Genomic DNA, 9,750 nt, shown 5'->3' with positions numbered 1-9,750 from the left:
CGCCATCCTGCCGGAGCGGCCACCCCCTCCCGCCGGACGACCGCCCAACGCGGGCCGGGGCGGGACACCCCCGGCGGGTGCGCCGGACGCCGCCGCTCACCATTGGCCGTCGGCCCTGTGCGTCATCGCCGCTCGCCATTGGTCGCCGGCCCTGCGCGTCACCGCCACTCGCCATTGGCCGCTGGCTCCTCGCGTCATCCCTGCTCGCCACTGCTCGTCATCCCTCGCGTCATCGCTGCGCGCCTATCGACGCGCCCGCATCCACGTCTCCAGCGAGGGCCGGATTCCTCCCACCCCCACCCCCGTGGGCGCGCTTCCGTTGTGGGGGCGGGGCCGAGCCCAGGAGACGTGAGGCGGAGCATGCGCATGCAGGGAGTAGGCGCTTGCGCTCCGGGATGGCTCGTCGGAAGGGTGCGGGGGCAGTACTGGACCCGCCCACCTGAGGCGCATCAAGATTAACAGAGGATCTTTGGGAGAAAAATTGACTATGGGTGCCGGTGGAAGGGCTTGCCCCCAGCCCGGACCCCGACAGTGCGTTCGGGGGGCCGCCGAATCTTAGGAATCTGTGTGTGCGGTAGGTGTCACCGTCCTCATTTCACGCAGTGTGGCCCAGAGACTGAAAGCCACTTGTCTTTATACACTGGGTCACTAGGTCGCCGTGGCCGCTCTGGGACACCTGTCTGCAGAGCGCTACAGAGCGCGGTGCTGCCAGGCCGATGGCTGTTGTTCGAAGCCCTGGTGCAGGAAAACAAGACTTCAGCACTGTGGGCCTAAGCTACAGACGTGGTTCCGAAGATCAGCGTGGTTTCCAGTTCTTGTGGGAGGCGTTAACAGTTCCTTAAAAACGTCTATTCACTTAATGTGCGTGTGGGGGCGTGTGTACATGTTTGGGCGTACGCCGCAGTGCAAGTGTGGGGGTCCGAATATAGCTTGAGGGAGTCAGTTCTATGTCAGTCCCAGAGCTCGAACTCAGGTCATCAGGCTTGGGGGGAAGTACCTTTCCCCGTTGATCTCACCAGCCCGAATGTTACATAGCGTCCTTATGAACCGTTTAGCAAGTGGCAACCTACGTGGATCCCCTGAACATTGGGTCATCACAGCTCATCCCCATTCTGGACAACAGGCCGGGTGTATCTTGGGGCTTAGTTCCTGCTGGTTGGGGTCTGAGGAGTCTAAGTGGCCTGTCCTAAAGCCTGAGTCTGAGAAAAGGAGCCTGTGATATGGACCAACCTCTGCACCTTAATGCCTGATAGCTGGGTACATAGGCCTTTTAGTGACACAGACCTGTGGAATTAGGAAAGTAACTTCGTGGGACAGGACTGTCAGGTGACATTTTGGTTTCTTTGAAACGTTTATCCCTGGATTTGGTCCTTATAGCTCTGATGTGGCCTTTTCATCTCTCAAATGGGAATATGTGCTCAGGAGTGAACACCGGCCCAGGGGCCAGAGCAGGGGACAAGTCAGTCTGGGAATCAAGCTCAAGCTCTTGAGGCCCTTTTATGGGAGTGGACCTATTTTGCACAAGCCTTGTCTAAAATCCCAGCTGGCTCTGAAACTGGGGTTCTGGGTTGGCTGTGGTCCTACAGGCCAAAAGGAATGTTCTAGGACTCTGGACCCTGTCTAACTGACTTTATTAATCTATGAAATTAAGTAGAAATGAGCAAGACCTGCTTCAGAGTGGAAAAAAAAACAAAAAACAAAACTAGAAACCCAGTCCTAGTTTATGATTTCAGGGAGGGTTGAGAACCAGAAGATTTTTAGACTTGAGGGAAAAACCTTAATCAGCACCAGTTAGTTAGGTTAGGTGGCCTCAGGCCTGCCTGGGAGCTGGCAGCCCAGGACTGGGGCCAGATACAGTTCTGCACATTTGGGCCATGCCACATGAGAACTGAGTATTGGTGGGGAGGGAAGACCTAAGAGTTAGTCAGACAAGCTGCAGCGCAGGCTTCTCGGGGGGCAGGTCAGGCCTGGGTGAGATGAGGTGACCCCTGATGTAGTCCCAAAAGAATGACAGGTGGGAGACCCACCCAGTGCCACAGAAAGTTCACCTTTTCCCAAGCTGGTGTGGCTGTGGGCTCTAGGACTTCTTGCATAAGTGGGAATTCAGCAAAGGCCAGACTTGGTTCTGCAAATGAGAATCAATTCCCAGACTGGTTTGTGCAAATGTTTTTTTTTTTTTTTATTTCCACATTTATATCACAAGGTGTCCACTTAATGGACCAAAATAGCAAAGTTGCTCCCTTCTGCATCAGGACGCAGAAGTCTAGGTACTGTACATTCACTAAGGCTCCTTGTTTTTGCAAATCGCATTATGACAACCATAAGGCAAACGAATCTAAAGGAATGGTTATGAGTGTTTCCAGCAAACAGACAGCTCTCCCCTTGCCCAGCAGGCCAGTTCACGCTAGTAGCACCCGCGGGAACTTTGTGGGTTTGGTCTAGAAAGGTGAAATTTTCTAGAGAGGTGCAGAACAGGAAAACAAAGGGGAGTAGAGGAATTGATTTGGCTGGTTGTCAGATGGAAAAGATGAAAATAAACAGGAAAACAAATTTCTGCAGCATTTAAGAACTTGGGTTGAACTGAAACCGTATACAAATGGGTGGATGCCTATGGAGTGTGGGTGAGGCTGGCCCACCCACCCAATGCGCAGGGCTCACTGCAGCTGGGAAGCTTCCAGCTTACAACAGGAAGGAAAGAAGACACTGGCTTGGCAGAGGCCAGGCAAGTGTAGCCTGTGTCTCAGAGACACCAGAGCCAGAGAGCCAAGAGATGCAGAGATGAGATGTGTGTCTGTTGCTGTTACGGTAACCTCTCCCACAAGGTTCCTGTGCCTGCCTGCCACTGAGGTCCCTGTGTTCGGTGTTGGATGGGCTCCAAACCTCTTCTGGGGTGGGGACTAACGCTTTTTATAGCTGGTTTGCTATAGAGTTCTGAACTCCCTTGGCCATCTGCCTTCCATGTGGCCCTTCCTTTGCAATTTTGTTAGTAAACTGGTAGCAGCATTTCACAAAAGAAGGAGAGTGTGGAGGGAGGGCCCTGCACACCAGCCACCCCCATCCTGGCTCCCTCAAGGTGGCAATGCACTTGGTGGCTGCCAGGTGCACTCAGTCTAAGCAGACATAAGGCAGAATGTTCAAGCGCCCATCATCGCCGTGCGGATCGAGCGATATGCACTGCGTCCAGTCATACCAGTTACCCTGTGTGTCCTGACACCCATTCACTCCTGGCCACTGTTGGGCCTGGATTCTGTTGAGATCGTCCTGGGTGACCTCACGGGTGAGCCCCGGGAGGTCAGTGGGCGTGGGCAGTGGCAGCAGGACATGTGGTTGCCGGGCCCCACACCGGCTGGTCTCCTCCTGCTTCAGGTACTCTGCCATGAAGTGGTGTGCGCCTGGGGTCTGTGCGCCTGAGGAGGACAGCAGGCTGCTCTGGCGGCTCAGGTAGGACTGGATGATCTCATTGCGGGACAGCTCCTTCCAGTTCGTCTGCTCAAAGGGGCTCTGGAGGCTGGCCTTGGCCTCCTGCTGCTCTAGCTCTGTCCTGGGTGGCTGCTCAGTGGGCAAGGGGCTATCTGCCTGAACCGGCTCTTTCTGGGTTAAAGGTTTGATCTGTCTCGTCATGGGGTCAAAGGTGAGCTTCCGCTCTTTTAACCGCACAGGCTTAACGCCTGCTTCAGCCACCTGTCCATCCAAGTTCACTGTGTAGTCTCGAGGTCGGTACCTCTTTTTCTTTTTGCTGTCTGAGCCACCTGATGAGGCAGCATCACTGTCCGCCTTGGAGGGGTCTGGGGAGAAACCAGCTCGGGTTGGAAGGGGCTCTGCTGGGGATAGCCCACCCCTGCAGCCAGGTCCTGCCAGCCGCTGGTTGCCTTCAGGCTGCTCAGGCCAGTGCACAGGGCTCTCCGCACTGGGCGGCAGCTCCAGACGTCGCACAGGAGGCGTGGTTGGCTGGGCCAGCGGGAGCGGGGATGGCACCCGAGTGGTGTCCAGTGGCTGAGGCCGTGGGGAGGGGCTGGGCATGGAACCCTTGGGTGCAAAGGGGCTCCGCTGCCGAGCAAAGGAGCCCTCATGCCGTGAGTTCCTGGGACTGAAGGAACAGCGTGGAGTTCCCCTGGGGTGAGGCGGGCCAGGCGGCTCATCCGCCCTGTCCAGCTGCTGTAGCAGTGAGGGCCTGGTCTGGATGCAGGGTAAGGGCTTGCTTAGGCCTGGGGAGCTAGGGTGTGGCCGCACGGCGTTCACAGGAATCTTGCTGCTGTGCTTGTCATTCTCGCTGGGATCCAGGCGGCTGCCGTCGGGGCCTGTGTGCCCACTGCCATCCAGGGGGCTGGGCAAACTCTCAGGGCTCCCACTAATCCCATTAGTGGGGAGGGGGGAGGAGTTGGGGACTAAGGGGTCAGGACTGGCTTTGGAAACCTTGGATGGTGGCCCGGGGTGGCCCAGGTCTCGCTGGTCCCCCCGGCGCTTGCGGCTGCCTAGCCTGTCCAGCCGCTGCCCAGGTAGCCTCTGGATGTCATTGCGACTTTTCAGGTCGTGGATGCTCTTCGGCGCACCCACCACCCCAGCTTCTGGGCGGCAGTTGTGGGCACCCCCATTGGCTGAACTCACAGCTCCCGCCAGTGCTCGAAGTGCCACCTCATTCTGGTGTGCTGGCTCGATGAGCTTTTGCCAGCTTCGCAGCAGCCGCTTGGCCCGCTTGGCCAGCTCCTCATTCTTGGTTTTCTTGCGGACATCATTGATGAGCTTCCCAAGTCGTGTCTCCTACAACCAGAGTGATATGCTTAGAGAATGGGACCACCCCCACAAGGACAAGGGTGCTAAGCCAGATGGGGTGGGAGGCCTCCTTCCCTACCAACCCCCAAACTGCAGACACACTCTGCAGAGAATTCCGTCTGCAGCAGCCTGAAGTCCTCAGACCTGGGGCCCCAGTGGCCTCCACAGAGGCAGGCCCACAGGCACCTACGAGCTCTGCACCAACAAGACCACTCTGCCAGGGTGACTCAATTTTAGTCTAGAAGACCTGGTTCCCAAACAGAGGTCCATGGACAGTGCTATGAGGTGTGCAGGTCATGAAAAGAGCCCAGATGTGGGATAAGAAGCACTTGTTCTTGCAGAGCCCCATGGGAAGACCAAGGTCCTGGGCATACGGTCCACCCAGTTTTCAAAATCCTGGGAAAGCCGGAGCCACAGGAAGTTATCTGGCCAGGGCTGTGACTCACCTCCAATGCCTCTTTGGTAATGGGGTATCTCTCCAGGCTGGAGATGACTTCCAGTACTGCCACCATGTTCCGGATCTGCAGAACAAGAACCGCAGGTCCGATCAGGAGCTGTCCTCCCCTCTCTCTGTAAGACCTGCACGAAGGCCCCTAACACCACCTTTTTCTTCCCCCAGGGTTCAACACACTTGTCACTGTCAAGATGCTCATGAAACAGGACCTGCCCTGCTCTGAGACAGGCTCCCTGGAGGGGCTGCAGTACTTATCACCCACAACACAGAGAGCCCAGAGGAAAGAAAGATGGACACAGTAAATCAGTCAACCTGATAGCCTTTTCAAGATCTCTAAAAAGTCCTCTGAGACACCACACAAAACATGACATCACATATCACAGGTCAGAACAGAAGGAAGACCCTCTGGAACATAGAACACCTGGGAAGCAATGCAACTTTGAGTCCAGATTAAGTCGAGGCCAGAGACAGGCTCCATGCAGAACAGACAGGTCAGCACCAGTGCTAAGCTTTATTAGTGACAAGGAGCAGGCTCACAATCCACAGATGTGTGTGCCACATGGCCATGTAGTGCCACTCTAGGAACAGCTGAGCTTTCCTGGCAGCATTGTCCTGAGCAGCTCCAGCACATCCCTGACTTGTTTTATCACAGTAGACCCATGAGGCAGGCACCATCACTGTCATCCCACAGAGATGGGGTAGCACCAAAAGTCTGTGTGTCCAGTGTCCCTGTTCATTAACAGTGACCACATCCCAGTGGCATAGGTCATGCTGGCCAAATACAGCAACACAGATGTCCACCAAGAGTGGAAGGGAACTGAAGAAAAACTCTCCACAGCAAGAGGGATAAACCCAGCCTCAGTACACCCAAGAGGACCAATCTCAACAAAGTGCAATGCCAGGAAACGCAATGCCAGAAAGTATGAATCGCACAGCAGCATCCATGCCAAGTTCCATCCTCTTCTCAAACATTACTCAGATGGTGCTGGGGAGATGGCTCTGTGGGTAATGCTCTTACTGTACAAGCCCTGAGTTCAAATCCCCACAATCCGAGTAAATGCTGGGGAGTGGTGGCTGTCTATAATGCTAGCCCCAGAAGGTGAAAATGGGATTTCCAGAGTAAGCTGGCTAATGAGACTAGCCACATCATGTGGGCATATCATACAGTATTGTTATTGCCTTGGTTGAGAGACCCTGCTTCAGCGAACAAGTAGAAGAGCAACCTCAGGCTTCTATAAGCATGCACACACATGTGCATGACACCCCCAACAAAACATATATACGCACACGTGCATGCCACACACATACACATGAAAAATGGGAAAAGGAGAAAAGAAAAAAGACTTCAATGAACCCCAGATCTAAATGCAATTTAATATGCAGCTCTTAGAAGGCCATGGAAAGATCTGCAAACATGGGTTGGTGAAATGATTCTCCCGAGTCCACAATACTAACTGCCAAAGAAAATTACTGATCAACTGAACTTATCAAAATGAAGGGCTCCTGGGCTTCCTGCTGGTGCTCCACATGCATGCAGCCCCTGCTGCAGGTTCCTGGTGGCTAGGCTCCACCCTCCACGCCCACTGCATCACAGACTTGTATGGCAGTGTGTGCTATGCTGGGCACATCCAACACAGGCCCATCACATCCTCACCTTTCCACAAATGCCCCATGCACGTGGCACATAAATGCTCATCAAGCCAGGCTGGTCCCTGAACTCACACACACCAGCATCCTCAGTCCTCACACTTGGCTCAGCTGTGCCTTGGGCAGGGAGAGAGCCCTGGTTGATGCTGGGGGTGACACTTAAGGCCTTCTCTACTTGTCATTACAAACAGGGCTGCAGTCAGCACAGGAGCAGTGGCTCAGCTCTGAGGAGGATGATCCACTCACCCCCAGGGGGCTACTCCCACTGCACCACCAAGAGCTGGGGTGGAGGTGGAAAAGACTCTCCCACAGCCTCACAGGACACTGCTGTTGGTCTGCTGTGGCCAAGATGGCCATTTCACACCTCAGTGCCAGCAGGCCTCTTGGGAAAGAATCAACAGAATTCAATTCCTATGGCAAGGACTCAGGCCCCCTATTTTATTGCTGGCTATCACGTAAATGCTGTTCCCAGCTTTAAGAGTTCACCATGTCCATAGTTGTCCCTATAGCTTCAACATTAGCTGTGGGCCTAGTCCTGATCATACTGATAACTAGAACCATTCCCATCTTCAGTTCACACTTTAGTCACATCTGCCAGGTGAGGGATCAGGCTCAGGTTCTGGAACCAGGAGGTACTGCACCCCAGTCTTTCTGGTCTGCCCACTGCCAGCCAGGTGAAGGTGGCTATCATGCCTCCCTTCCCCTGGGCTGCCTCCTGGGCTATGAAATTGCAGAGACTGCAGAGCATTGATAGCAACCCTAATTGACAGCTTTCTTTAAGCTACCCTCTATCAAAAAGGCCAGTCCCCTCCTTGGAGAGCAAAGGCCTCACCTTGTGGTCTTGTTTGGGGCTATGTCTGTAAACATACACAAGGCCCTTCAACACCTGTCCTGCTGCCCTAGGGATGGGTGACCTGCCTGAAACTCCGTTCCTGTACTCACCTCTGACATGTGAGGGGCCAGGATTCCCTACAGACTGTGTAACAAAGAGGTCACTCCTAAAGGGACTACACAAACAAAGCTCCCTGGCCTGGGATCCCAGCACCAATGGGCTCCTGAGCTTGCTACATCACCACCAGTGACCTCACCCTGGTATATTTAGAGCTCTGGATCCCCACATATTCCTGAACCAGCAGTCCTCGCAGAAAGAATGCTGCTCAGGCCCAGTTAGCCTGCCAGCACAGAGTGTCCTTGTCCTTGGGCAGACACAGTCCTGCTTCCAGACAGCAAGAGGAGAACACCTTGGTGACCAGGGTCTGGCACCGAACTGGCGCCTCAGAAATCACTGAGAAATGCTGAGCCACAGGCCAGTCAGAGCGCCTCCTAGGAACTGCAGGGGTCAAGGTCTGGGAACTCTCCCAGGTAGGTGCTCAACATCCTATGGTTCTGCCTTGCCGTCTGCATCCTCCTCCTGCAGACACTCACCCAGGGAGCCTACCTCCCACACCTGCAGAGCCAGGAACCAGTGGGGCCACACTCTGGAGCCAGCACAAGACAGCCAGTGTCTGGGCTGAGACTGGGCCCTCTGAAGGCACAGATGTATCACAGAGAGGCAATGGGCAGAGGCAAGACTGCCTGCCTAGGTGGAAAGCAAAGAAGAGTTGGGGGCCCAGGGTCCCCTGGTCACTAGGACACAGCCATTGGGAGGGACAAACTACTTCTCTTTTCTGGGCAGACAGACCACACCTATCTTTTCTATTTTCTAGGTCACTCCTTGCATCCAGCTGTGTGTCAACACTCATCCAGTCATTCTACAGGTGTTCTATCTTTCTGTCTCTGCCTGGGGAACCTTTGCCAGTGTCCTAAAAGGCAGCTTCAGGGCAGACCTGCAGCTCATGGGGCCCATGCCGCTGGCCTAAGGGCCATTTGCAGTCTGCTGCTATCAGAAATAGCCTGGCCTATTCTCCTTTTGGGACTCATAAAATACTCTCAAAACTGTCAAATGGCTTTCCCATACAGAGAATTCACCTGTCTCCCAATTATTCATCAGGCCACTTGGACACACATCAATCTGTATTTCCTTAACAATCAATGTGGCCCAATACTGCCTCCCTTTCCCCACCAGTGATCTTGTCCCACCCACTCATTTGCATTGCTGTGGCCTCTTTAGGGAGCTATTTGCCTGGTCCTGGGGCCCCCAGCACAGTGGCACTGCCCTGTGCAGTCTATCCATGCCCATGTGGGAAGGCACCTTGGCAGTGATGTCATCCTGCTGTAGTGCCCACTCCAGTAGTGGGGCAGGATTCACCACAAGCCTAGACGTGACATGAATATTCATGATGGAACTTTTAGGAGGTGGAGCCTTGTGGAAGGAAGTCAGTCCACTGGCAGTACTTCCCCTGAAGGAGACATAGGGTCCTTAGGTCCCTCCTCTTTTTCTCTTTTCTACCAGGTTGCTATTAAGTAAGCACTGTCTGCCATGTGTTCCCACATCAATGTACTGTAAGCCAAAATCAACCTTTCCTCCTTTTAAATTGATTATGCCAGGCATTTTATTATAGTAACAGCAAACCAGCACAATATCTAAGGGCTACATCAGGGCCACATGCTTGGTGGCAGGTAGGGCAACTTCTCAGCTGGGACCTATACTAAAGAACCAAGGGCATGGACAGACCCTCAGAATGGCTGGCACCTTCATCCCCAGCAGGGCCCCAGCTGGTGCTGATTCAACTCCCATGACATTACAGCTCAACTAATGGGGAGCTGGGACAAGAAGCTGGCCAGGTAGGGAACACCAGGGTCTGGCACAGCTGCGAGCCAGAGACACATGGTGGCACCCCTCAGAAACCCTATTCTCTTTCATGTTGATGTTTGAGGCTCTCATGGCAGGAGGTACAGTAGCACTTACTTGCCAGCACTTCCAGGGGCTTCATGGCCAG

The 9,750-nt window shown here is 54.3% G+C and overlaps 2 protein-coding genes across 2 annotated transcripts in view; both read right to left on the bottom strand.

Moving 5' to 3' along the window:
- Positions 1–175, bottom strand: part of Slc35e1 (solute carrier family 35 member E1) — a 16,346-nt gene extending 16,171 nt beyond the window's left edge. Inside the window, exon 1 of the mRNA XM_029559372.1 lies at positions 101–175. Coding sequence (XP_029415232.1) covers positions 101–175 — 75 coding nt within the window. The remainder of the gene's footprint in view (positions 1–100) is intronic.
- Positions 176–2,309: 2,134 nt separating this feature from the next.
- Med26 (mediator complex subunit 26) overlaps positions 2,310–9,750 on the bottom strand; it is a 51,055-nt gene continuing 43,614 nt past the window's right edge. The window contains exons 2-3 of the mRNA XM_008824650.3: positions 5,217–5,291; positions 2,310–4,758 (exon numbers count right to left, since the gene is read on the bottom strand). Coding sequence (XP_008822872.1) covers positions 3,106–4,758; positions 5,217–5,291 — 1,728 coding nt within the window. The 3' untranslated portion in view covers positions 2,310–3,105. The remainder of the gene's footprint in view (positions 4,759–5,216; positions 5,292–9,750) is intronic.

The sequence above is a fragment of the Nannospalax galili genome, unplaced genomic scaffold (assembly GCF_000622305.1).
Source record: "Nannospalax galili isolate Female #2095 unplaced genomic scaffold, S.galili_v1.0 scaffold529, whole genome shotgun sequence".
Lineage (NCBI taxonomy): Eukaryota > Metazoa > Chordata > Mammalia > Rodentia > Spalacidae > Nannospalax > Nannospalax galili.
Note: the sequence above shows the minus strand (reverse complement) of the source record. Positions and strands in the feature narration are given on the sequence as shown.